Source organism: Anolis sagrei, chromosome 13, assembly GCF_037176765.1.
Source record: "Anolis sagrei isolate rAnoSag1 chromosome 13, rAnoSag1.mat, whole genome shotgun sequence".
In the NCBI taxonomy this organism is placed as follows: domain Eukaryota; kingdom Metazoa; phylum Chordata; class Lepidosauria; order Squamata; family Dactyloidae; genus Anolis; species Anolis sagrei.
Window position 1 is genome coordinate 15,774,572 of NC_090033.1, and position 27,437 is coordinate 15,802,008.

The window sequence follows — 27,437 nt, forward strand, 5'->3', positions numbered from 1 at the left end:
TCAATCCTGGGAATAGCTCTGTGGCAGAATAGTAGGATATTAATTAAAATCCTCTCTGCTTATTGCCATTGGTGGGAATTACGCTGTTGCAGAATAGTACGATATTGATTACAATCCTATCTTCTTATTTCAATCCTGGGAATAGCGCTGTGGCAGAATAGTAGGATATTAATTAAAATCCTCTCTACTTATTGCCATTGGTGGGAATTACGCTGTTGCAGAATAGTACGATATTGATTACAATCCTACCGGCTTATTTCAATTGCTGGGAATAACGCTGTTTCAGAATAGTACGATATCAATTACAGTCTTATTTGCTTTTTCAGTTGGTGGGAATAGCGCAGTTGCGGAATAGTACCATATTGATTACAATCCTATCTGATTATTTCAATTGCTGGGAATAACACTGTTCCAGAATAGTACGATATCAATGACAGTCTTGTTTGCTTTCTTCAATTGGTGGGAATAGTGCAGTTGCAGAATAGTACGATATTGATTACAGTCCTATCTGCTTATTTTCATTGCTAGGAATAGTGCTGTTGCAGAATAGTATGATATTAATTGCAATCCTTTCTGCTTATTGCAGTTGGTGGGAATAGCACTATTTCAGAATAGTACGCTATCAATTACAGCTTTATTTGCTTTTTTCAGTTGGTGGGAATGGCTCTGTTGCAGAATAGTACAATATTGATTACAATCCTATGTGCTTATTTCAATTGCTGGGAATAACGCTGTTGCAGAACAGTACGATATAGATTATAGACCTAACTACTTATTGCAGTTGGTGGGATTAACGCTATTTCAGAACAGTACGATATCAATCACAACTTTATTTGCTTTTTTCAGTTGGTGGGAATAGCATTGTTGCAGAATATTAAGATATTGATTACAGTCCTATCTGCTTATTTCAATTGCTAGGAATAGAACTGTTGCAGAATTATACGATATTGATTACAGCCCAGTCTGCTATTGCAGTTCGTGGGAATAGCGCTATTTCAGAACAGTACAATATCAATCACAGCTTTATTTGCTTTTTTCAGTTGGTGGGAATGGCACTGTTGCAGAATAGTACGATATTGATTACAGTCCTATCTGCTTATTTCAATTGCTAGGAATAGAACTGTTGCAGAATTATACGATATTGATTACAGCCCAGACTGCTATTGCAGTTCGTGGGAATAGCGCTATTGCGGAATAGTACAGTATCAATTACAGTCCTATCTGCTTATTTGAATTTCTGGGAATAGCGCTGTTGCAGAACAGTATGATATCAATTATTTATTTATTTATTTGACTTGTATACCGCCACTCCCAATTTGGCTCGGAGCGGTTTACAACAGTAGATTAAAACAATACAACCAACTTTAAAATACAATATTATCATGATATTATTATCAATTCATGACGCCTCGATAACAGAGCAAAATCCATTCTCATAGTCTTGAGTTGTTCACCCACTGAAAGCTTGTCAGAGAAGAAAGGTTTTACAGGCTTTCCAAAAAGCAAGTCGGTCTCGGATGCTTCGGGTTTCAACTGGCAAGGCATTCCATAAATAAGGGGCTACGATTGAGAAAGTTCTCTGCCTAGTAGAGGACAGATAATAAGTCCGGATGTTGGGGACTGCAAGCAAAAATTCGGAATTCTTAAAAAAAAACGAAATGCAATGGACCCCCTAAAACGAAATGAGTTTAGAAACATTTTTTTCCGTTGTTACCCAAGCCTAGTTGCATATAGATGTTAAATAATAGAGGAGAGAGAATAGCTCCCTGCGGGACCCCACAAGTTAGCGGAGATCTCTCGGAAACCATCCCTCCTCTCACCACACGCTGTCCCCGATTCTGGAGGAAGGAGGACACCCACTTAAGGGGTATCCCCCTAACCCAAGTCGAGGCTAGGCGGTGGGTCAATAGATTGTGATCGACCGTGTCAAATGCTGCTGTGAGGTCCAATAACACGAGCAGCGCTGATCTGCCTTGATCCATCTGGCAGCGAAGCTGATCTGTGATGGCAACTAGCACAGTCTCCGTCCCGTGCCCACTACGGAAGCCGGACTGGAAAGGATCGAGTCTGTCCGGCTGTGTCATTTAGGAACTGCTGCAATTGTTCTGCTGCTGCCCTCTCCACCACCTTGCCCAGAAACGGAAGGTTCGAGACTGGGCGGTAGCGAGAGGGAACCGAACAATCTAAGTCTGGTTTCTTCAGCAGTGGAGATACCATCGCCTCTTTTAAACCCTCTGGAAAAACTCCTTGCTCAAGGGAGCTATTTATTATATTCAAATCAACAGAGGTACACGTAATCCCTCCAGGCAAGATTTTACTAGCCAGGAGGGACACGGATCAAGGGAGCAGGTGGTCGGCCTAGTTGCAGTCATGATCCTATCAACAGCCTCTGCGTCCAGCGGGGTGAACCGGTCGAGGATGGGCCCAGTGAGTGGCCACGGAGTCTCAAGTTCACTTACTGTATCAATCGTGGCAGGGAGATCCCGGAGGAGAATTACAGTCTTATCTGCTTATTGCAGTTGGTGAGAATAGCGCTGTTTCAGAAGCCGTTGGGAGAGATCATCCGGAGTTTCGGGGTGCGGTGTTATCTGTACGCGGATGATGTCCAACTCTGTCACTCCTTTCCACCCGCTACTAAGGAGGCTGTCGAGGTCCTGAACCGGTGCTTGGCCGCTGTGACGGTCTGGATGAGGGCGAACAAATTGAAATTGAATCCAGACAAGACAGAGGTCCTCCTGGTCAGTCGCAAGGCCGAACAGGGCATAGGGTTACAGCCTGTGCTGGATGGGGTCACACTCCCCCTGAAGACACAGGTTCGCAGCTTGGGAGTGATCCTGGACTCATCGCTGAGCCTGGAACCTCAGGTCTCGGCGGTAACCAGGGGAGCATTCGCACAATTAAAACTTGTGTGCCAGCTACGCCCGTACCTTGGGAAGTCTGACTTGGCCACGGTAGTCCACGCTCTGGTTACATCCCGCATAGATTACTGCAACGCACTCTACATGGGGCTGCCCTTGAAGACTGCCCGGAAGCTTCAGATGGTCCAGCGCTCGGCAGCCAGGTTGTTAACAGGAGCGGCACTCAGGGAGCACACCACTCCTCTGCTGAACCAGCTCCACTGGCTGCCAATCTGCTACCGGGCACAATTCAAGGTGCTGGCGTTAGCCTACAAAGTAGGCTTGGGCGATCCAGTTCGTTAATTTCGTAATTCGTTATTGATTCGTATTTAAATTAGCTTATGATCCAATATCGAGCCATGCAGGAATAGTGTGAGGAGTAATTAAGAATCGAAACAATTTTTTCCAGTTTTCGTAATTATTTCGTAATTATTTTCGTATGTCTGGTGCATTGTATTGTATATTATATTATATTATTATATTACTATATTATATTACTATATTATTATATTATATTATAATTGTATAATATAATATAATATAATATAATATAATAATATTATAATAATGTAATATATATAATATAATAAATTATTATATTATATTATATATATTATATTATTATAGTAATATATAATATAATAATATATAATATAATATTATAATAATATAATACATAATATATAATATACAACAATATAATATAATAATATAATAATAATAATATAATATAATATAGTTGTTGTTTGTTTTTGGAGATTTTTTTAGCATATTGCGCAATCGCATCCGCCATTAACGAATCGATTTGTAATTTACGAAATTTCGGAAATTTCGAAATTTTGAAATCTTAAATTTCGGAAGTCCTCAGAATTTAGAAACGCTAGCGCACTCTAGAAACGAAACGAGTTTAGAACCAATTTTTTTCTTGATTGCCCAAGCCTACTACAAAGCCCTAAATGGTTCTGGCCCCACTTACCTCTCCGAACGCATCTCCACCTATGAACCGACGCGGACATTAAGATCGTCTGGGGAGGCCCTGCTCTCGGTCCCGCCTGCATCACAGGCACGGTTGGCGGGGACGAGGGACAGGGCCTTCTCGGTGGTGGCCCCTCGGCTATGGAATGCCCTACCTATAGACATCAGACAGGCTCCTTCACTGCTGGCGTTTCGGAAGAAGATTAAGACTTGGCTCAAGGAGCAAGCGTTTGGCTAAACAGTGCAACTGAACACAGGAAGACGGTAAAATTGAACATAGGAATGGCACAAGGATTATGAGAATGGATTTTGCTCTGTTATCGAGGCGTCATGAATGGATAATAATTGTTGATTTTGTTATTGTGTATGATGTGTTTTTAACTGTTTATTGTTGTGATAGCCTGCATTGTGTAAACCGCATTGAGTCGCCTAATTAGGCTGAAAAACGCGGTATAGAAATAAAGCAAATAAATAAATAAATAATACAATATCAAATACAGTCTTACCTGCTTATTTCAATTGCTGGGAATAACGCTGTTGCGCAATAGTACGATATTGATAACAGCCTTATCTTCTTATTTCAATGGATGGTCATAGCACTATTTCAGTGCAGTATGCTATTGACCACAGTAATTTCAATTGCTGGGAATAACGCCGTTGCGGAATAGTACGATATTGATAACAGCCTTATCTTCTTATTTCAAGAACTATTTCAGTACAGTATGCTATTGACCACAGTCATTTCAATTGCTGGGAATAACGCTGTTGCGGAATAGTACGATATTGATAATAGCCTTAAAGCAAATAAATAAATAAATAATACAATATCAAATACAGTCTTACCTGCTTATTTCAATTGCTGGGAATAACGCTGTTGCAGAATAGTACGATATTGATAACAGCCTTATCTTCTTATTTCAATGGATGGTCATAGCACTATTTCAGTGCAGTATGCTATTGACCGCAGTCATTTCAATTGCTGGGAATAACGCCGTTGCGGAATAGTACGATATTGATAATAGCCTTATCTTCTTATTTCAAGAACTATGTCAGTACAGTATGCTATTGACCACAGTCATTTCAATTGCTGGGAATAACGCCGTTGCGGAATAGTACGATATTGATAACAGCCTTATCTTCTTATTTCAAGAACTATGTCAGTACAGTATGCTATTGACCACAGTCATTTCAATTGCTGGGAATAACGCCATTGTGGAATAGTACGATATTGATAACAGCCTTATCTTCTTATTTCAAGAACTATTTCAGTACAGTATGCTATTGACCACAGTCATTTCAATTGCTGGGAATAACGCTATTGCGCCATAGTGTGATATTGACCATAGTCTTATTTCAATTGATAAGAATGGCGTTATTGCAATGTAGTGTGATTTTGATCACATTCTTAGCATCTCATTTCAAATGTTGGGAAGAGCGCTATTGCAGCGTAGTATCATATTAACCACAGTCTTACCTGTTTATTTCAATTGCTAGCAATATCGCTATTTCACCCTAATGTGATATTAAACGCAGTCTTATCTGATCATTTCAATTTCTGGGAAGAGCGCTATTGCAGTGTGTCATATCGTCTTATCTCAATAATTGTTAGGTGTTTGTGAAGACTGCGCACCCGGGTTGGCAGGCTCCATCTCACAAGAGATCGGTGGCCGCTGATTGCAAATTTATTATAATATATTTACATGTGCCCATCTGATTTCCATATACTTAAAAGGCAATGCAGGGCTGCTTGGGTTTAGCAGCTACTTGCAGGCAGCAGCTACCGGAACGTGAGCGGCGACTTGGAAAAGCTGCGCAAAGCGTGGCTTGGGCCTCAAAAGGAGCGCACATCCAAATGAGCTAATACCCTCCCGTGGAACCGGGATTTCCTTTGTACCCCGATGCCAGCGGGGTTCGCCGGGTTCCCAGCGGTAAACGGCCTTGTAGCGTTGGTTCAAATCCTCCCCGCCGATCACGTAGATCCTTTTGCCACAGTAGACAACCCCTGCGTTGGCGATCCCACGCGGTAATTTGGGGATGGTGAAGCTGCGGCTCACGTGGCCCGCTTCGTTGACAAAGAAGCACCGGCGACTACTGCGGCGGTTCTCCACCTGGTTCTCTTCCACCCAGTTCTTTTTCTCCGAGTATCCTCCGATCACGTAGATCCCGTGGTCTCCGGCCACGGCTCCTGCGGCGAGGAAACCAGTCGAGAGAGATACCTGAGTCCACGTATTGGAGCTGATTGCGTAGATCAGGATCCCTCGGTGGAACAACCACCCGGACGTGAGGTCCCGTGCACCGCCCAGCAGGTACAACTTGTCTCGGAAGACGCTCGAAGCCGGGTGGCTCAGGGGAAAGGGAAGTCTTGCGATCGCGGCCCACTTTCCCGTGGCTAAGTCCAGGCTCTCTGCAGTGTTGAGAAAGCTGTGGTACTTGCGCCAGCCGCCGATGACGTAGAGCTTTTTGTTGTGGCAGAGGAAGCCGTGCCCCAGTCTTGCCGTAGTCATTGGAGGGAGCGGACACCACTGGCTTCGGAAGGAGCTGAACTCATGTACGGCGGAGGAATAAGAGCTGCGGTATACGCCTCCCGAGACGTAAATCGTGTCGCCGGCAGAGGTGCAGCAAGCGTGTGTCAAGGACTGCAAGCCAGGGAGTCTCTCCCACAGTTCAGCTGACGGGTCGTAGCACGCCATGTGCGCCTCGTCTGCCTCCAAGCTCTGGAAATCGCACAGCTGGGTGTCGACGCAAGCAACGTACGGCTTGTACATGCCCCGCCGCAGCCCCTTGCTCTGGCACAGCCTCTCCTCACCATCCAGGACTTTCCACTCCAGTTCGAGGTCCTTCTGAACCTCCAAGTCCTTCTGGAGCTCGTCTTGTTCAGTGGGGTTCAGGAGCGGGAAGCGCACGTGGTTGATGAGTTCGCTGAGCAGCGGGCCCCGCGCATGAGGTTGCCCCTGTACCCATCGCCGCACGGCGCGGTAGACCTGGAGCTCCGAAGTGGCCACCAAGTCGTCGGAGGAGATCAGGGCGACCAACGTGGCCAATTCCAGCTGGAGGAAACCCTCTTCCTCAAAAACCTGGTTGAAATTCCGGATGAGAAACTGTACGGTGGCCCGAAGCAGGTCGTCGTTCTTATGGGCGCAGGCCAAGGAGTACACCTCGAAGCAGTTCTGCACAGAGATGTGTGTGATGAGGAACCTGGAAGAGAGGAGAGGTATCTGGTTAGAAATGACCACCTTCAAGACTTCTGTTGCTTACAGTTTCCTGTATGGTCAACCCATACAGGACAGGACAGGGGGAGTGTGACCCTGCTGGTTCTCTTGGACATCTCAGCGGCTTTCGATACCATCGATCATGGAATCCTTCTGGGTCGCCTCTCTGGGATGGGTCTCGGGGGCACGGTTCTGTCGTGGCTCCGATCCTTCCTGGAGGGTCGATCCCAGATGGTGAAGCTGGGAGATGCCTGCTCAGACCCCTGGCCTTTGACCTGTGGGGTCCCGCAAGGCTCTATTCTGTCTCCCATGCTTTTTAACATCTACATGAAACCGCTGGGAGAGGTCATCCGGAGTTTTGGAGTTGGGTGCCATCTCTACGCAGATGACACACAACTCTACTACTCCTTTCCACCCAATTCCAAGGAGGCCTCTCAGGTGTTGGACGAGTGCCTGGCCGCTGTGTCTATCTGGATGAGGAGGAACAAGCTGAAGATCAATCCCGACAAGACAGAGGTCCTCCTGGTCGATCGCAAACCTGACCGGGGTATAGGGTGGCAACCTGTGTTACACTCCCCCTGAAGCCACAGGTCCACAGTTTGGGAGTCCTCTTGGATTCATCACTTACGCTTGAGGCTCGGGCGTCGGCGGTGGCCAGGAGGGCTTTTGCACAACTGAGCTGTGTCCGTACCTCGCTAAGGCTGATCTGGCCGGGGTGGTCCACGCCTTAGTCACCTCCAGACTGGATTACTGCAATGCGCTCTACGTGGGGCTGCCCTTGAAAACGGCTCGGAAACTGCAATTGGTCAAATGGGCAGCAGCCAGGATGTTAACTGGGGCCCATTACAGAGAGAGGTCAACCCTTCTGTTTCAGGAGCTCCACTGGCTGCCGTTTATCTTCTGAGCCCAATTCAAGGTGCAGGTGCTTACCTACAAAGCCCTGAACGGTTCGGGACCAGCCTACCTGCGTGACCACATCTCCGTCTACGAACCCACGCGTTCACTACGTTCATCTAGAGAGGCCCTGCTCGTGATCCCGCCTGCGTCGCAAGCGCGTTTGGTGGGGACACGAGACAGGGCCTTTTCCGTGGTGGCCCCCCATCTCTGGAACACCCTCCCCAAAGATCTTAGACAGGCCCCTACATTGGCTGTCTTCAGAAAGAACTTGAAGACCTGTCTGTTCCGATGTGCCTTCCCAGAATAGGAAACCTCCAATACCAAGTCCCAGAAGCACTTTAGTAGAATTAAGACTGCCGCACACTGCACACTAGGCTTGGGCGATCCAGTTCGTTAATTTCGTTATTCGTTATTGATTCGTATTTAAATTAGCTTACGATCCAATATCGAGCCATGCAGGAATAGTGTGAGGAGTAATTAAGAATCGAAACATTTTTTTTCCAATTTCCGTAATTATTTCGTAATTATTTTCGTATGTCTGGTGCATTGTATTGTATATTGGTGTGCTCCCTGTATGTCGCTCCGGTGAGCAATCTGGCTGCGCCCGTACCTTGGGAAGTCGGACTTGGCCACGGTGGTCCACGCTCTTGTTACATCCCGATTGGATTACTGCAACGCACTCTACGTGGGGTTGCCTTTGAAGACTGCTCGGAAACTCCAACTGGTCCAGCGAGAGGCAGCCAGATTGCTTACCGGAGTGACATACAGGGAGCACACCACTCCCCTGTTGTGTCAGCTCCACTGGCTGCCGATCCAATTCTGAGCACAATTCAAAGTGCTGGTTTTGACCTACAAAACCCTAAACGGTTCCGGCCCAGTGTATCTGTCCGAACGGATCTCCCTCTACGTCCCACCTCTGAACCCAAGATCCTCTGGGGAGGCCCTGCTCTCGACCCCGCCTCTATCACAAGTGAGATTGGCGGGGACGAGGAGCAGGGCCTTCTCGGTGGTTATCCGCGTTCAATCCCTTCCCCATGACCGGCTCCCTTTCCCGATCCCCCGGCGCTCCACCCGCCTCCTCTCCTCTCCCCAATCTGCGGGTGGGCCAAGGGGTGGAGCCACCGTGTCTGGCCCCCTTCAGGTCCGGAGGCGTGCCTGAAGACCCCAGCGTGTGCATTAAAAGTCACATCTTCTCCTGACTTTCTCTTCAGCCATTGGGACCAAGAGAGAGAGACAGAGAGAGAGACCCTCCGGCTGGAGGTATCTCCCATCTCCGCTCCCTCCTTTGTTTTTGCGCCTACCTTCAGGAAAGGAGGGCATCTCCACCTCTCTCTCTCTCTCTCTCTTGGTCCCAATGGCTGAGGAGAAAGTCAGGAGAAGAGGTGACTTTTGGTGCACATGCCGGGGGCTTCAGGCACCAAAAGTCGCCTCTTCTCCTGACTTTTTCTTCAGCCATTGGGACCGAGAGAGAGAGAGAGAGAGAGAGAGAGAGCCCCTCCAGCTGGAGGTATCTCCCACCTCCGCTCCCTCCTTGGTTTTTGCACCTACCTTCAGGAAAGGTAGGCATCTCCACCTCTCTCTCTCTCTCTCTCTCTTGGTCCCAATGGCTGAGGAGAAAGTCAGGAGAAGAGGTGACTTTTGGTGCACACGCCGGACCCAAAGCGGGCCAGCAAGGGAGCAACTGCGGCAAGTGTAGTTACTGGGATGTATAGTTCACCTACAATCAAAGAGCATTCTGAACTCCACCAATGATGGAATTGAACCAAATATGGCACACAGAACTCCCACGACAAACAGTGATTGGTTGGGGGGGGGGGCGGGGGCGGGGCAAAATGCTGTTTGCTTACCATTGAAAATCAGCTAGGGCCGCCTCTGTTTACATTACAATTCATAATAGTAGCAAAATTAGTTATGACATAGCAACGGGGAAAAAATATACACAACATCCCCACAACATGAGAAACTGTATTAAGGGGTCAGATTGTTTTCCAAACCCAAATCTTGAGAGATCACAGAGAGAGGGAGTGAACCATCATTGCTAGCCTTGGTGGATGACCTCCGCAGAGAGCTGGACAGGGGGAGTGTGACCTTGTTGGTTCTCTTGGACATCTCAGCGGCTTTCGATACCATTGACCATGGTATCCTTCTGGGTCGTCTTTCTGGGATGGGCTTTGGAGGCACGGTTTTGTCGTGGCTCCAGTCCTTCCTGGAAGGACGAACCCAGATGGTGAAGCTGGGAGATGCCTGCTCGGACCCCTGGCCTTTGACCTGTGGGGTTCCGCAAGGCTCTATTCTGTCTCCCATGCTCTTCAACATCTACATGAAACCGCTGGGAGAGGTCATCCGGAGTTTTGGAGTTGGGTGCCATCTCTATGCGGATGACGCACAACTCTACTACTCCTTTCCATCTACTTCCAAGGAGGCTTCTCGAGTGCTAGACGAGTGCCTGGCCGCTGTGTCGATCTGGATGAGGAGGAACAAGCTGAAGATCAATCCTGACAAGACAGAGGTCCTCCTGGTCGATCGCAAACCGGACCGGGGTATAGGGTGGCAACCTGTGCTGGACGGGGTTACACTCCCCCTGAAGCCACAGGTCCGCAGTCTGGGTGTCCTCTTGGACTCATCGCTCACACTTGAGGCTCAGGTGTTGACGGTGTCCGGGAGGGCCTTTGCACAACTGAGACTTGTGCGCCAACTGCGACCATACCTCGTGAAGGCTGATCTGGCCGGGGTGGTCCATGCCTTGGTCACCTCTAGAATGGATTACTGCAATGCGCTCTATGTAGGGTTGCCCTTGAAAATGGCTCGGAAACTCCAACTGGTCCAGCGGGCAGCAGCCAGGATGCTAACTGGGGCTCCTTACAGAGAGAGATCTACCCCTCTGTTTAAGGAGCTCCACTGGCTGCCATTTATTTTCCGAGCCCAATTCAAGGGGCAGGTGCTCACCTACAAAGCCCTGAATGGTTTGGGACCACCCTACCTGCGTGACCGCATCTCCACCTACGAACCCACACGCTCACTCCGATCATCTGGGGAGGCCCTGCTCGTGATCCCACCCACGTCGCAAGCGCGCTTGGTAGGGACACGGGACAGGGCCTTTTCTGTGGCGGCCCCCCGACTTTGGAACGCCCTCCCAAAAGATTTTCGACAGGCCCCTACTCTGGCAGTTTTCAGAAAGAACCTAAAAACCTGGCTGTTCCATTGTGCCTTCTCAGATTAGGAATTCCCCATCACCAAGTCCTAGAAGCACTTTAGTAGAATAAAGATCGCTGCACACCGCACTTATTTAATCCTGCGTTCCTCCTGCCATCTCAGCACTTTTAACCTTGTACCAATTGCTCTGGCCGGCCCAGTTTTAAAGTGCCCGACATATTGTTACTGTTGTAGTTATTGCTTAACTATTTTGATTTGCTCATTGTCTGCCTGAAAATCATTGACCAAACCATCTCCATCTTGCATCTTACTGGGATGTATAGTTCACCTAAAATCAAAGAGCATTCTGAACTCCACCAATGATGGAATTAAACCAAATATGGCACACAGAACTCCCACGACGAACAGAATATATATATATCAATGATTGGTTGGTTGTGGCACACAGAACTCCCACGACGAACAGAAAATATATATATCAATGATTGGTTGGTTGTGGCACACAGAACTCCCACGACGAACAGAAAATATATATATCAATGATTGGTTGGTTGTGGCACACAGAACTCCCACGACAAACAGAAAATATATATCAATGATTGGTTGGGGGGGGTGTGTATGCCAAAATACTGTTTTCTTACCGTTGAAAATTACCTAGGGCCGCCTCTGGGTCTGACCAAGGCAGATTAGAGGGCTAGCATGACTTCCCTGGATCTAGACACTATACTATTTATCACCCTCTGGATTCATTCGCTTAACCAATTCTAAACCCACCTAACTGTAGTTGTACCTAGTCCACATTGATTGCCGGAAGGTCATGGGGGACCTTGTTGAAGGCCATCCTGAAATCCAAATGCGCTCCATCCAGTGCATGCCCAACCTCAGTGAATGAATGCCATGGAAGGCTTACCTGCAGCAGAGGTTCTGCAAGGGGGGAATCTGCAGTTTACTAGCTCCTGCGAATAGGAAGGGGGCCAGCTCAGGAGTGAGCACCAATTCTTCGGTGTAGATGTATCTCAGGATGCTTTGGACGACACACGGGGTCACGTCCTGAAGCAGTACCTCTTTTCCGTCCGACTCTTTCCAGTTGTTGATGAAAATATCCTGAAAGTAGGGGCTGATAGCTGCCAGGAGGGTTCTGTGGGTGAGAAAAGAGAGCCTGGTTTCCAAGGTGTAGAATCCATGCCCTAGTATCTCCAAAGCTGCTTTCCCATAAAAAGGAGGACTACTCGGAACATGGAGGTAGAGGATTCCCATTGTTATCGTGCCACAGTACCCCTATGTCCTAAGATATCTAAACCCACTTTCCCGTAAAAAAGAAGACTACTCGGAACACTACTCGGACTACTCGGAATCCACTACTCTGTAGTGGATTCCCATTGTTATCGAGCTACAGTACCTCTATGTCCTACGATATCTAAACCCGCTTTCCCGTAAAAAGGAGGACTTCTCGGAACATGGAGGTAGAGGATTCCCATTGTTATCGAGCCACAGTACCCCTATGTCCTACGATATCTAAACCCACTTTCCCGTAAAAAGGAAGACTACTCGGAACACTACTCGGACTACTCGGAATTCACTACTCGGTAGTGGATTCCCATTGTTATCGAGCTACAGTACCCCTATGTCCTAATATCTAAACCCGCTTACCCGTAAAAAGGAAGACTACTCGGAACACTACTCGGACTACTCGGAATCCACTACTCGGTAGTGGATTCCCATGGTTATCGAGCCACAGTACCCCTATGTCCTACGATATCTAAACCCACTTTCCCGTAAAAAGGAAGACTACTCGGAACACTACTCGGACTTCTCGAATTCCATTACTCGGTAGTGGATTCCCATTGTTATCGAGCTACAGCACCCCTATGTCCTACGATATCTAAACCCGCTTTCCCGTAAAAAGGAAGACTACTCGGAACATGGAGGTAGTTGATTCCCATTGTTATCAAGCTACAGCACCCCTATGTCCTACGATATCTAAACCCGCTTTCCCGTAAAAAGGAAGACTATTGGAACATGGAGGTAGAGGATCCCCATTGTTATCGAGCTACAGCACCCCTATGTCCTACGATATCTAAACCCGCTTTCCCGTAAAAAGGAGGACTACTCGGAACACTACTCGGACGACTCAGAATCCACTACTCGGTAGTGGATTCCCATTGTTATCGAGCTACAGTACCCCTATGTCCTACGATATCTAAACCTGCTTTCCCGTAAGAAGTAAGACTGCTCGGAACATGGAGGTAGTGGATTCCCATTGTTATCGAGCCACAGTACCCCTATGTCCTACGATATCTAAACCTGCTTTCCCGTAAAAAGGAAGACTACTCGGAACATGGAGGTGGTGGATTCCCATTGTTATCGAGACACAGTACCCCTATGTCCTACGATATCTAAACCTGCTTTCCCGTAAAAAGGAAGACTACTCGGAACATGGAGGTGGTGGATTCCCATTGTTATCGAGCCACAGCACCCCTATGTCCTACGATATCTAAACCCACTTTCCCGTAAAAAGGAAGACTACTCGGAACACTACTCGGACTACTCGGAACATGGAGGTAGTGGATTCCCATTGTTACCGAGCTACAGTACCCCTATGTCCTACGATATCTAAACCCGCTTTCCCGTAAAAAGGAAGACTTCTCGGAACATGGAGGTGGTGGATTCCCATTGTTATCGAGCCACAGTACCCCTATGTCCTACGATATCTAAACCCACTTTCCCGTAAAAAGGAAGGCTACTCGGAACACTACTCAGACTACTCGGAATCCACTACTCGGTAGTGGATTCCCATTGTTATCGAGCCACAGTACCCCTATGTCCTACGATATCTAAACCCGCTTTCCCGTAAAAAGGAGGACTACTCGGAACATGGAGGTAGTGGATTCCCATTGTTATCGAGCCACAGTACCCCTATGTCCTACGATATCTAAACCCGCTTTCCCGTAAAAAGGAAGCCTACTCAGAACATGGAGGTAGCGGATTCCCATTGTTATCGAGCCACAGTACCCCTATGTCCTACGATATCTAAACCCGCTTTCCCATAAGAAGGAAGACTACTCATAACATGGAAGTCGTGGATTCCCATTGTTATTGAGCCACAGTACCCCTATGTCCTACAATCTCTAAACCCACTTTCTTATGAAAAGGAGGACTATTCAGAACATGGAGGTAGTGGATTCCCATTGTTATCGAGCCACAGCACCCTTATGTCCTACTATATCTAAACCCGCTTTCCCGTAAAAAGGAAGATTACTCGGAACATGGAGGTAGTGGATTCCCATTGTTATCGAGCCACAGCACCCTTATGTCCTACTATATCTAAACCTGCTTTCCCGTAAAAAGGAAATCTACTCGGAACATGGAGGTGGTGGATTCCCATTGTTATCGAGCCACATTACCCCTATGTCCTACAATCTCTAAACCCACTTTCCTATGAAAAGGAGGACTATTTGGAACATGGAGGTGGTGGATTCCCATTGTTACCGAGCCACAGCACCCTTATGTCCTACTATATCTAAACCCGCTTTCCCGTAAAAAGGAAGACTACTCAGAACATGGAGGTAGTGGAGTCCCATTGTTATCGAGCAACCAAAGAAGAAACAACCGCCATGGCCTACCTGTGGCAAGGGAACCGCTGTCCGTCTGCAACAAGGAAGACATCACAGAGCAGCCCTTCTTGGTACATTTCTGCTAGACCTAAAGTCAAAACAGAAACAGGAAAACAGTCGTTGGGAGGTTGGCCCAGAGCTAAAGGATCACAATCAGTCCTATTGAGAAGCACTACTGCATTTGGTGTTACTCAATTGTTTCAAAGCCAGCAGTTGGTTGCATTTTGGCATACTATCCCAGAGTGAAGAGAGAGGTGGCTAGGGGACAGTTCCATCTTGTCTCCTGCATATGTCATCAGTTGGGGACACACTCCCACAGAACCAACTACCAATCTGGGCCAGAGTGAAAAGAGAGGAGGCCAGGGGACAGTTCCATCTGGTCTCCTGCATATGTCATCAGTTGGGGACCCGTCTCCCAGGACCAACTACCAATCTGGTCCAGAGTGAAAAGAGAGGGGGCCAGGGGACAGTTCCATCTTGCCTCCTGCATATGTCAACAGTTGGGGACACCCTCCCACAGCACCAACTACCAATCTGGGCCAGAGTGAAGAGAGAGGGGGCCAGGGGACAGTTCCATCTTGTCTCCTGCATATGTCATCAGTTGGGGACACCCTCCCACAGCACCAACCACCACTCTGTGCCAGAGTGAAAAGAGAGGAGGCCAGGGGACAGTTCCATCTTGTCTCCTGCATATGTCATCAGTTGGGGACACCCTCCCCCCAGCACCAACTGCCGATCTGGGCAAGAGTGAAGAGAGAGGGGGCCAAGGGACAGTTCCATCTTGTCTCTTGCATATGTCATCAGTTGGGGACACCCTCCCACAGCACCAACTACCAATCTGGGCCAGAGTGAAGAGAGAGGGGCCAAGGGGACAGTTCCATCTTGTCTCTTGAATATGTCATCAGTTGGGGACCCCTCCCCCCTGCACCAACTACCAATCTGGGCCAGAGTGAAGAGAGAGGGGGTCAGGGGACAGTTCCATCTTGTCTCCTGCAGATGCCATCAGTTGGGGACACCCTCCCACAGCATCAACTACCAATCTGGGGCAGAGTGAAGAGAGAGGGGGCCAGGGGTCAGTTGGGGACCCCTCCCACAGCACCAACTATCAATCTGGGCCACAGTGAAGAGAGAGGTGGCCAGGGGACAGTTCCATCTTGTCTCCTGCATATGCCATCAGTTGGGGACACCCTTCCACAGCACCAACTACCAATCTGGGCCAGATTGAAGAGAGAGGGGGCCAGGGGACAGTTCCATCTTGTCTCCTGCATATGCCGTCAGTTGGGGACACCCTCCCACAGCACCAACTACCAATCTGGGCCAGAGTAAAGAGAGAGGGGGCCAGGGGACAGTTCCATCTTGTCTCCTGCATATGCCATCAGTTGGGGACACCCTTCCACAGCACCAACTACCAATCTGGGCCAGATTGAAGAGAGAGGGGGCCAGGGGACAGTTCCATCTTGTCTCCTGCATATGTCATCAGTTGGGGACACCCTCCCACAGCACCAACTACCAATCTGGGCCAGAGTGAAAAGAGAGGAGGCCAGGGGACAGTTCCATCTGGTCTCCTGCATATGTCATCAGTTGGGGACCCGTTTCCCAGGACCAAGTGCCAATCTGGGCCAGAGTGAAGAGAGAGAGGGCCAGGGGACAGTTCCATCTTGCCTCCTGCATATGTCATCAGTTGGGGACACCCTCCCACAGCACCAACTACCAATCTGGGCCAGAGTGAAGAGAGAGGGGCCAGGGGACAGTTCCATCTTGTCTCCTGCATATGCCATCAGTTGGGGACACCCTCCCACAGCACCAACTACCAATCTGGGCCAGAGTGAAGAGAGAGGGGGCCAGGGGACAGTTCCATCTTGTCTCCTGCATATGTCATCAGTTGGGGACACCCTCCCACAGCACCAACTACCAATCTGGGCCAGATTGAAGAGAGAGGGGCCAGGGGACAGTTCCATCTTGTCTCCTGCATATGCCATCAGTTGGGGACACCCTCCCACAGCACCAACTACCAATCTGGGCCAGAGTGAAGAGAGAGGGGGCCAGGGGACAGTTCCATCTTGTCTCCTGCATATGTCATCAGTTGGGGACACCCTCCCACAGCACCAACTACCAATCTGGGCCAGAGTGAAGAGAGAGGAGTCCAGGGGATAGTTCCATATTGTCTCCTGCATATGTCATCAGTTGGGGACACCCTCCCACAGCACCAACTACCAATCTGGGCCAGAGTGAAAATAGAGGGGGCCAGGGGATAGTACCATCTTGTCTCTTGAATATGTCATCAGTTGGGGACACCCTCCCACAGCACCAACTAACAATCTGTGCCAGAGTGAAAATAGAGGGGGGCAGGGGATAGTACCATCTTGTCTCTTGAATATGTCATCAGTTGGGGACCCCTCCCCCCTGCACCAACTTCCAATCTGGGCCAGAATGAAGAGAGAAGGGGCCAGGGGACAGTTCCATTTTGTCTCTTGAATATGTCATCAGTTGGGGACACCCTCCCACAACATCAACTACCAATCTGGGCCAGAGTGGAGAGAGAGGGGGCCAGGGGACAGTTCCATCTTGCCCCCTTCATATGTCATCAGTTGTGGACCCCTCCCACCAGCACTAACTGCCACTCTGGGCCAAAGTGAAGAGAGAGGGGGCCAGGGGACAGTTCCATCTTGTCTCCTGCATATGCCATCAGTTGTGGACCCCTCCCCCCTGCACCAACTACCAATCTGGGCCAGATTGAAGAGAGAGGGGGCCAGGGGACAGTTCCATCTTGTCTCCTGCATATGCCGTCAGTTGGGGACACCCTCCCACAGCACCAACTACCAATCTGGGCCAGAGTAAAGAGAGAGGGGGCCAGGGGACAGTTCCATCTTGTCTCCTGCATATGCCATCAGTTGGGGACACCCTTCCACAGCACCAACTACCAATCTGGGCCAGATTGAAGAGAGAGGGGGCCAGGGGACAGTTCCATCTTGTCTCCTGCATATGTCATCAGTTGGGGACACCCTCCCACAGCACCAACTACCAATCTGGGCCAGAGTGAAGAGAGAGGGGCCAGGGGACAGTTCCATCTTGTCTCCTGCATATGCCATCAGTTGGGGACACCCTCCCACAGCACCAACTACCAATCTGGGCCAGAGTGAAGAGAGAGGGGCCAGGGGACAGTTCCATCTTGTCTCCTGCATATGCCATCAGTTGGGGACACCCTCCCACAGCACCAGCTACCAATCTGGGCCAGAGTGAAGAGTGAGGGGGCCAGGGGACAGTTCCATCTTGTCTCCTGCATATGCCATCAGTTGGGGACACCCTCCCACAGCACCAACTACCAATCTGGGCCAGAGTGAAGAGAGAGGAGTCCAGGGGATAGTTCCATATTGTCTCCTGCATATGTCATCAGTTGGGGACACCCTCCCACAGCACCAACTACCAATCTGGGCCAGAGTGAAAATAGAGGGGGCCAGGGGATAGTACCATCTTGTCTCTTGAATATGTCATCAGTTGGGGACACCCTCCCACAGCACCAACTAACAATCTGTGCCAGAGTGAAAATAGAGGGGGGCAGGGGATAGTACCATCTTGTCTCTTGAATATGTCATCAGTTGGGGACCCCTCCCCCCTGCACCAACTTCCAATCTGGGCCAGAATGAAGAGAGAAGGGGCCAGGGGACAGTTCCATTTTGTCTCTTGAATATGTCATCAGTTGGGGACACCCTCCCACAGCACCAACTACCAATCTGGGCAAGAGTGAAGAGAGAGGGGGGCAGGGGACAGTTCCATCTTGTCTCCTGCAGATGCCATCAGTTGGGGACACCCTCCCACAGCACCAACTACCAATCTGGGCCAGAGTGAAGAGAGAGGGGGCCAGGGGACAGTTCCATCTTGTCTCCTGCAGATGCCATCAGTTGGGGACACCCTCCCACAGCACCAACTACCAATCTGGGCCAGAGTGAAAATAGAGGGGGCCAGGGGATAGTACCATCTTGTCTCTTGAATATGTCATCAGTTGGGGACACCCTCCCACAGCACCAACTAACAATCTGTGCCAGAGTGAAGAGAGAGGGGGCCAGGAGACAGTTCCATCTTGTCTCCTGCATATGCCATCAGTTGGGAACACCCTCCCACAGCTCCAACTACCAATCTGGGCCAGAGTGGAGAGAGAGGGGGCCAGGGGATAGTACCATCTTGTCTCTTGAATATGTCATCAGTTGGGGACCCCTCCCCCCTGCACCAACTTCCAATCTGGGCCAGAATGAAGAGAGAAGGGGCCAGGGGACAGTTCCATCTTGTCTCTTGAATATGTCATCAGTTGGGGACACCCTCCCACAACATCAACTACCAATCTGGGCCAGAGTGGAGAGAGAGGGGGCCAGGGGACAGTTCCATCTTGCCCCCTTCATATGTCATCAGTTGTGGACCCCTCCCACCAGCACCAACTGCCACTCTGGGCCAAAGTGAAGAGAGAGGGCGCCAGGGGACAGTTCCATCTTGCCTCCTGCATATGCCATCAGTTGGGGACACCCTCCCACAGCATCAACTACCGATCTGGGCCAGAGTGAAGAGAGAGGGGGCCAGGGGACAGTTCCATCTTGCCTCCTGCATATGTCATCAGTTGGGGACACCCTCCCACAGCACCAACTACCAATCTGGGCCAGAGTGAAAATAGAGGGGGCCAGGGGATAGTACCATCTTGTCTCTTGAATATGTCATCAGTTGGGGACCCCTCCCCCCTGCACCAACTTCCAATCTGGGCCAGAGTGAAGAGAGAGGGGGCCAGGGGACAGTTCCATCTTGTCTCCTGCATATGCCATCAGTTGGGGACACCCTCCCACAGCATCAACTACCAATCTGGGCCAGAGTGGAGAGAGAGGGGGCCAGGGGACAGTTCCATCTTGTCTCCTGCAGATGCCATCAGTTGGGGACCCTCTTCCAGCATCAAGTGCCGATCTCGGCCAGAGTGAAGAATGAGGGGGGCAGGGGACAGTTCCATCTTGTCTCCTGCATATGTCATCAGTTGGGGACCCCTCCCCCCTGCACCAACTACCAATCTGGGCCAGAGTGAAGAGAGAGGGGGCCAGGGGACAGTTCCATCTTGTCTCCTGCATATGCCATCAGTTGGGGACACCCTCCCACAGCATCAACTACCAATCTGGGCCAGAGTGGAGAGAGAGGGGGCCAGGGGACAGTTCCATCTTGTCTCCTGCAGATGCCATCAGTTGGGGACCCTCTTCCAGCATCAAGTGCCGATCTGGGCCAGAGTGAAGAGTGAGGGGGGCAGGGGACAGTTCCATCTTGTCTCCTGCAAATGTCATCAGTTGGGGACCCCTCCCCCCTGCACCAACTACCAATCTGGGCCAGAGTGAAGAGAGAGGGGGCCAGGGGACAGTTCCATCTTGCCTCCTGCATATGTCATCAGTTGGGGACACCCTCCCACAGCATCAACTACCGATCTGGGCCAGAGTGAAGAGAGAGGGGGCCAGGGGATAGTTCCATCTTGTCTCTTGCATATGTCATCAGTTGGGGACACCCTCCCACAGCACCAAGTGCCGATCTGGGCCAGAGTGAAGAGAGAGGGGGCAGGGGACAGTTCCATCTTGTCTCCTGCATGTCATCAGTTGGGGACACCCTCCCACAGCACCAACTACCAATCTGGGCCAGAGTGAAAATAGAGGGGGGCAGGGGATAGTACCATCTTGTCTCTTGAATATGTCATCAGTTGGGGACCCCTCCCCCCTGCACCAACTTCCAATCTGGGCCAGAGTGGAGAGAGAGGGGGCCAGGGGACAGTTCCATCTTGTCTCCTGCATATGCCATCAGATAGGGACCCTCTTCCAGCATCAAGTGCCGATCTGGGCCAGAGTGAAGAGTGAGGGGGGCAGGGGACAGTTCCATCTTGTCTCCTGCATATGCCATCAGTTGGGGACCCCTCCCCCCTGCACCAACTACCAATCTGGGCCAGAGTGAAGAGAGAGGGGGCCAGGAGACAGTTCCATCTTGTCTCCTGCATATGCCATCAGTTGGGAACACCCTCCCACAGCTCCAACTACCAATCTGGGCCAGAGTGGAGAGAGAGGGGGCCAGGGGACAGTTCCATCTTGTCTCCTGCATATGCCATCAGTTGGGGACACCCTCCCACAGCACCAACTACCAATCTGGGCCAGAGTGAAGAGAGAGGGGGCCAGGGGACAGTTCCATCTTGTCTCCTGCATATGCCATCAGTTGGGGACACCCTCCCACAGCACCAACTACCAATCTGGGCCAGAGTGGAGAGAGAGGGGGCCAGGGGACAGTTCCATCTTGTCTCCTGCATATGCCATCAGTTGGGGACACCCTCCCACAGCACCAACTACCAATCTGGGCCAGAGTGAAGAGAGAGGGGGCCAGGGGACAGTTCCATCTTGTCTCCTGCATATGCCATCAGTTGGGGACACCCTCCCACAGCACCAACTACCAATCTGGGCCAGAGTGAAGAGAGAGGGGGCCAGGAGACAGTTCCATCTTGTCTCCTGCATATGCCATCAGTTGGGAACACCCTCCCACAGCTCCAACTACCAATCTGGGCCAGAGTGGAGAGAGAGGGGGCCAGGGGATAGTACCATCTTGTCTCTTGAATATGTCATCAGTTGGGGACCCCTCCCCCCTGCACCAACTACCAATCTGGGCCAGAGTGAAGAGAGAGGGGGCCAGGAGACAGTTCCATCTTGTCTCCTGCATATGCCATCAGTTGGGAACACCCTCCCACAGCTCCAACTACCAATCTGGGCCAGAGTGGAGAGAGAGGGGGCCAGGGGACAGTTCCATCTTGTCTCCTGCATATGCCATCAGTTGGGGACACCCTCCCACAGCACCAACTACCAATCTGGGCCAGAGTGAAGAGAGAGGGGGCCAGGGGACAGTTCCATCTTGTCTCCTGCATATGCCATCAGTTGGGGACACCCTCCCACAGCACCAACTACCAATCTGGGCCAGAGTGAAGAGAGAGGGGGCCAGGGGACAGTTCCATCTTGTCTCCTGCATATGCCATCAGTTGGGGACACCCTCCCACAGCACCAACTACCAATCTGGGCAAGAGTGAAGAGAGAGGGGGGCAGGGGACAGTTCCATCTTGTCTCCTGCATATGCCATCAGTTGGGGACACCCTCCCACAGCTCCAACTACCAATCTGGGCCAGAGTGAAGAGAGAGGGGGCCAGGGGACAGTTCCATCTTGTCTCCTGCATATGTCATCAGTTGGGGACACCCTCCCACAGCACCAACTACCAATCTGGGCCAGAGTGAAGAGAGAGGAGGACAGGGGACAGTTCCATCTTGTCCCCTCCCCCCCAGCACCAACTGCCGATCTGGGCCAGAGTGAAGAGAGAGGAGGCCAGGGACAGTTCCATCTTGTCTCCTGCATATGCCATCAGTTGGGAACACCCTTCCACAGCACCAACTACTAATCTGGGCCAGAGTGAAGAGAGAGGGGGCCAGGGGACAGTTCCATCTTGTCTCCTGCATATGTCATCAGTAGGGGACCCCTCTCCCCAGCACCAACTACCAATCGGGGTCAGAGTGAAGAAAGAGGGGGCCAGGGGACAGTTCCATCTTGTCTCCTGCATATGTCATCAGTTGGGGACACCCTCTCACAACACCAACTACCAATCTGGGCCAGAGTGAAGAGAGAGGATGCCAGGGGACAGTTCCATCTTGTCTCCTGCATATGCCATCAGTTGGGAACACCCTTCCACAGCACCAACTACCAATCTGGGCCAGAGTGAAGAGAGAGGGGGACAGGGGACAGTTCCATCTTGTCTCCTGCATATGCCATCAGTTGGGGACACCCTCCCACAGCACCAACTACCAATCTGGGCCAGAGTGAAGAGAGAGGGGGCCAGGGGACAGTTCCATCTTGTCTCCTGCATATGCCATCAGTTGGGGACACCCTCCCACAGCACCAACTACCAATCTGGGCCAGAGTGAAGAGAGAGGGGGACAGGGGACAGTTCCATCTTGTCTCCTGCATATGCCATCAGTTGGGAACACCCTCCCACAGCACCAACTACCAATCTGGGCCAGAGTGAAGAGAGAGGGGGACAGGGGACAGTTCCATCTTGTCTCCTGCATATGCCATCAGTTGGGGACACCCTCCCACAGCACCAACTACCAATCTGGGCCAGAGTGAAGAGAGAGGGGGCCAGGGGACAGTTCCATCTTGTCTCCTGCATATGCCATCAGTTGGGGACACCCTCCCACAGCACCAACTACCGATCTGGGCCAGAGTGAAGAGAGAGGGGGCCAGGGGACAGTTCCATCTTGTCTCCTGCATATGCCATCAGTTGGGGACACCCTCCCACAGCACAAACTACCAATCTGGGCCAGAGTGAAGAGAGAGGGGCCCAGGGGACAGTTCCATCTTGTCTCCTGCATATGCCATCAGTTGGGGACCCCTCCCCCCAGCATCAACTACCAATCTGGGTCAGAGTGAGGGGGGGGGGCAGGGGACAGTTCATTCCTGTCTCCTGCATATGTCATCAGTTGGGGACACCCTCCCACAGCACCAACTACCAATCTGGGCCAGAGTGAAGAGAGAGGGGGCAAGGGGACAGTTCCATCTTGTCTCCTGCATATGCCATCAGTTGGGGACCCCTCCCCCCAGCATCAACTACCAATCTGGGTCAGAGTGAGGGGGGGGGGCAGGGGACAGTTCATTCCTGTCTCCTGCATATGTCATCAGTTGGGGACACCCTCCCACAGCACCAACTACCAATCTGGGCCAGAGTGAAGAGAGAGGGGGCAAGGGGACAGTTCCATCTTGTCTCCTGCATATGCCATCAGTTGGGGACCCCTCCCCCCAGCATCAACTACCAATCTGGGTCAGAGTGAGGGGGGGGGCAGGGGACAGTTCATTCCTGTCTCCTGCATATGTCATCAGTTGGGGACACCCTCCCACAGCACCAACTACCAATCTGGGCCAGAGTGAAGAGAGAGGGGGCAAGGGGACAGTTCCATCTTGTCTCCTGCATATGTCATCAGTTGGGGACACCCTCCCACAGCACCAACTACCAATCTGGGCCAGAGTGAAGAGAGAGGGGGCCAGGAGACAGTTCCATCTTGTTTCTTGCATATGTCATCAGTTGGGGACACCCTCCCACATCACCAACCAATTGGATTTTGCCTTTCTTGTTTCCTACTAGCTGTCCCCTGCCACACCTTGCTGTGGCCCAGTTTGTTGATCTGTTTCTAATATATGTAATTTCTTTATGCTTGTGGTTGAACTGTATTTCTTGCGGTTTCTTTGTCAATGTTGTTGTGGTGAGTGTTTGGTTTGCAACATATAATTGTGTTTGGAACATGCAACATATAATTGTCCTGCTTTAAGGGGTTCGGTGTGGGAAGTTTGCCCCGAATCTGTCGGTCGTGGGGTTCACAATGCTCTTTGACTCCCAAATGTCAAGGTCTATTCCCCCCCCCCCCCCAACTCCATCTATGTTCATATTTGGGCCTATTGAGTGCTTGTGCCAGGTTTGGTCCAGATCCATCATTGTTTGAGTCCACAGTGCTTTATGGCCAGGTGACCCCCCTGGGCGTCGCGACCCCCAGGTTGAGAACCGCTCAAGGTCAATGCCCACCAAACCCTTCCAATATTTTCTTTTGGTCTTGGGAGTTCTGTGTGCCAAGTTTGGTTCAGTTCCATCCAGAGGCGGCCCTAGGTAATTTTCAATGGTAAGCAAACAGTATTTTGGAGCCCCCCCACAACCAATCATTGATATATATTTTCTGTTTCTCGTGGGAGTTCTGTGTGCCACAACCAACCAATCATTGATATATATTTTCTGTTTGTCGTGGGAGTTCTGTGTGTCATATTTGGTTCAATTCCATCATTGGTGGAGTTCAGAATGCTCTTTGATTGTAAGTGAACTATACATCCCGGTAACTACACTTGCCGCAATTGCTCCCTTTCCTGGCCCGCTTTGGGTCCGGAGGCGTGCCTGAAGACACCGGCGTGTGCACCAAAAGTCACCTCTTCTCCTGACTTTCTCCTCAGCCATGGGGACCGAGAGGGAGAGAGAGAGAGAGAGGTGGAGATGCCCACCTTTCCTGAATGTAGGTGCAAGAACAAAGGAGGGAGCGGTGGTGGGAGATACCTCCAGCCGGAGGGGCTCTCTCTCTCTCTCTCTCTTGGTCCCAATGGCTGAAGAGAAAGTCAGGAGAAGAGGTGACTTTTGGTGCGCCCGCTGGGGTCTTCAGACACGCCTCTGGACTTGAAGCGGGCCAGGGGAGAGGAGAGGAGGCGGGTGGAGCACCGGGAGATCGGGAAAGGGAGCCGGTCATGGGGAAGGGATCGAATGTGGAGAACGATTGAGCGCCGGCTCTGCTCGCGCACCCAGTGGCCGGGTGGAGCAGGAACGAGAGGGGCTACACGAGGCTCAAGGGCCCGCCCCCTTTATTTATTTATTTATTTCACTTACTTATACCCCGCCCTTCTCACCCCGGGGGGGACTCAGGGCGGCTTACAGTGGAGGCACAATTAGATGCCCAAATCCATTGACAGTAGTACAAAATACAAGAACAATTCAACAATTAATTAAAACATCAATACATAATAAAATAATAAAACAATCTCATGCTAAAACAATCTCAAGCTCAGGGTTCAGAGTCCATATTTCGTTCCATTCCATTTATCCATATCTATCGTCAGATCCTTAGTTTAGTTGTTAGAATGACCAAAGGCTTGGTCCCACACCCAGGTCTTCAGTTTTCTCCTAAACGTCAGGAGGGAAGTCGCCGATCTAATCTCCCCGGGGAGTGAGTTCCACAGGCGGGGGGCCACCACTGAGAAGGCCCTGCTCCCAGTCTCCGCCAGCCTCACTTGTGAAAGTGGCGGAGTCGAGAGCAGGGCCTCCCCAGAAGATCTTAAACTTCGAGATGGGACGTAGAGGGAGATCCGTTCGGACAAATACACTGGGCCGGAACCGTATAGGGTTTTGTAGGTCAAAACCAGCACTTTGAATTGTGCTCGGAATTGGATCGGCAGCCAGTGGAGCTGACGCAACAGGGGGGTGGTTTGCTCCCTGTACGCCGCTCCGGTGAGCAATCTGGCTGCTTCTCGCTGGACTAGTTGAAGTTTCCGAGCAGTCTTCAAAGGCAACCCCACGTAGAGTGCGTTGCAGTAATCCAACTGGGATGTGACAAGAGCGTGGACCACCGTGGCCAGATCCGACTTCCCAAGGTACAGGCGCAGCTGGCGCACAAGTTTTAATTGTGCGAAAGCTCTCCCGGCCACCGCTGAGACCTGGGGTTCCAGGCTCAGCGGTGAGTCCAGGATCACTCCCAAGCTTTGGGAAGAGGATCGCCCGGCAGCGAGGCAAGAAAGCCGAGGCTCCCCCCGGACTGCTAGGGCTGTTGTGAGCTGAGGGGGCGCTCCTCAAGTGGCGGTCGAGGGGCATTTACAGAGCCGCCTCTGCGCCCCTGGCAAAAAAAAGTGTTCTGCGACCGCTTACTTCGCGTAATGGACGAGCCGCCCCTGGTTCCATCGTTGATGGAGTTCAGAATGCTCTTTGATTGTAGGTGAACTATAAATCCCAGCAACTACAACTCCCAAATTACAAAATCCTAGTTTTTTGAGTGATGGTCACTCTTTGTGTTGTGAGACGTTTTGTTGCCAAATTTGGTGTGATTTCGTTCATTGGTTCTTTTGCTTTTAAGGTACTCATTATGCACAGAGCGTTTTTATATGTATAGATGGTGATCTTTATATTTTATATGTGCTTTTCTTTAAAAAAAACTGTTTTACTACTGCTTTTGGATTCCTGATTGGTGTTGAGTACAAGGCGAATTCTGACTGGGGTGCAACAAAGCCTACCTTCTTTCAGACCAAGAGGCCGGGGCTTGAGCATCACTGGCTGGCCCTTTTTGTGGCTGGAGCTCATGATGGCCGAGAGACAAAAGGCAAACCCTGGTGAAAGAAAGGAGAATCAGAAAGAATGTTAATGTTTGGCTACCATAGCCAGTGGATGCTAAGTAAGGCTGTGCAATTTTTTGGTTAGTTTTTGTAGTTGTTAATGTTGCACCTCAGAATAGATTCACCTCACTGAAATCACCAGAACCGCACACAGGCTGAAGTCTTTGTAGTTTATCTATATATATAAAATCCAAAAGGGCGTCGTTCGGGGCCGCAAAACACAAAAAACCCCGGACGAAAACTCACCAAACTTGCCGTATACATACCTCGAACCACAAGGTATGCACAACACTCATCACAATTCAAAACAACATTACAACAAACTCACAATCACAGAAACAAACAGAGCATGAGCAGAGACGTCTGGGCGCCAGCCGCCCGGCGCGCGCACATGGCTGGACCATGCCCCCTCCGCGGAAGCCATGCCCCTCCCTTCGCCGCCCCACCCTACCGGCTCATACGCCATCCTTCCCTCCCCTCCTCCCCCTCCTCCTCCTCTGCCGCCCATGCCCCCTCCGAGAAAGCCACACCCCCTCCCTCCGCCACCCCGCCCCTACCCGCCCATACACCAGCCTTCCCTCCTCCCCTCCTCCTCCTCTGCTGCCCACGCCCCCTCTGAAACAGCCACGCCCCCTCCCTCCGCCGCCCCGCCCCTACCCGCCCATACGCCATCCTTCCCTCCTCCCCCTCCTCCTCCTCTGCTGCCCACGCCCCCTCTGAAACAGCCACGCCCCCTCCCTCCGCCGCCCCGCCCCTAC

General features: G+C 50.8%; 1 protein-coding gene across 1 annotated transcript; it reads right to left on the reverse strand.

Moving 5' to 3' along the window:
* Positions 1–5,632: 5,632 nt before the first annotated feature.
* On the reverse strand, positions 5,633–26,647 carry LOC132764956 (kelch-like protein 6). The gene is made up of 4 exons (XM_067472914.1): positions 26,581–26,647; positions 14,755–14,833; positions 12,042–12,269; positions 5,633–7,067 (listed from the first exon to the last, which is right to left on the reverse strand). Exons 1-4 carry the CDS (start codon positions 26,645–26,647, stop codon positions 5,633–5,635), a joined length of 1,809 nt encoding a protein of 602 aa, XP_067329015.1.
* Positions 26,648–27,437: the final 790 nt, after the last annotated feature.

Bases quoted from the DNA above. Each gene is read 5' to 3' on its own strand.
- LOC132764956 (XM_067472914.1), bottom strand. From the start codon at position 26,647: ATGAGCTCCAGCCACAAAAAGGGCCAGCCAGTGATGCTCAAGCCCCGG. The intron at 14,834-26,580 runs GTAGGCTTTGTT...TTTTGACTTTAG, and splicing joins GCCTCTTGGTCTGAAAGAAG to GTCTAGCAGAAATGTACCAA. The intron at 7,068-12,041 runs GTAAGCCTTCCA...CCTCTCTTCCAG, and splicing joins TTGCAGAACCTCTGCTGCAG to GTTCCTCATCACACACATCT.